At 37.9% G+C, this 1,077-nt stretch overlaps 1 protein-coding gene across 1 annotated transcript in view; it reads right to left on the reverse strand.

Annotated features, from left to right (window-relative positions):
• Positions 1 to 953, reverse strand: part of ddx55 (DEAD-box helicase 55) — a 7,786-nt gene extending 6,833 nt beyond the window's left edge. The window contains exons 1-2 of the mRNA XM_015376840.1: positions 727 to 953; positions 590 to 640 (exon numbers count right to left, since the gene is read on the reverse strand). Of these exons, the coding sequence (XP_015232326.1) occupies positions 590 to 640; positions 727 to 834 (159 nt within the window). The 5' untranslated portion in view covers positions 835 to 953. The remainder of the gene's footprint in view (positions 1 to 589; positions 641 to 726) is intronic.
• Between the last annotated feature and the right edge of the window lie 124 nt (positions 954 to 1,077).

Consider the following 1,077-nt stretch of genomic DNA (forward strand, 5'->3'; position numbering starts at 1 on the left):
AATGGAGTAAAGTATAGATACCTAAAAAGTGTACTTAAGTACAGTAATAAAGTATTTTTACTTTTTTACTTGACACCTCTGATAATCGAAGATTTCTTTACAGCCAGATTCAAAAACCCTATAACAACTGGCCTCTAATAGAGATGCACCGATCCGATACCTGGATCGGATATTGGCTCTGATATCGTCTAATAAACTGGATCAGATATCGGTGATTAGAAATCTGATATCGGAAATCCAATGCAGTGCACTTTATGTGGAACTGTTGCTTCCTTTCTTTGCTGCTTATTTGTTCATAAATAATATAAGGTATATTTAAATCGGTCTTAATTTATTACCTTTAACAATGTTTATGTCAAAGTTAATCCTCTACCCACATAGTAAGATACATGGTGCATCGCTCTCAGGGTAGGTAGAGATCCTGCAGGCTTCTAGTAGCTTAAATCAATATGAGATATTATCCGCTTTGCATTACTTATTAGTTTAATATCAATAACACGAGAGTAACGCAGTTCACAAGGAAAACATTAGTTTTTTTTTTGAAAACATCTTGAGCTGTTCAATAATAACTTGTTGAAAAGACACTCACCGCCTCAGCTGCCACATCTTTATTGTTCATGAACAGCGGGATACAAGCAGACTGTAAAAGGGAACGGATCCAGCAGTCAGGCAGAGTTTTAATGACATAATAGATGAAAACAGGGAGTTTAAAGCTAAATCAGTTACCTGCACAGGAGTCATGTGAGTGAATTTCAACTCTTCCAGAGTTTGTAAAATCTTCTGGTTTATCTGAACAGGTAAGCTGTCCCACGTGCCGTCTGTAATGTTCTCCATGTTGGGGAATAAACCGAGAAAATGTTACAGCAGAACCATAAGATGTTAGATAGAAGTCAGTGAAAGTTTAGCACATGGCCAGACTGAGCACAACGATGGACCGATCCATCTTCCGCTACGTTGCGTTGTTGTTTACACGCCGGGTGGGAACTAAAATTCTACTTTATGGTTCCGCTTTCTAGTATACCTTTCTTCTTCTTCTTCTTGTCGAGTTTTATGGCGGTTGGCAACAAACTGTTAGTA

Source organism: Cyprinodon variegatus, unplaced genomic scaffold (genome assembly GCF_000732505.1).
Source record: "Cyprinodon variegatus isolate N-32 unplaced genomic scaffold, C_variegatus-1.0 Scaffold142, whole genome shotgun sequence".
Classification (NCBI taxonomy): domain Eukaryota; kingdom Metazoa; phylum Chordata; class Actinopteri; order Cyprinodontiformes; family Cyprinodontidae; genus Cyprinodon; species Cyprinodon variegatus.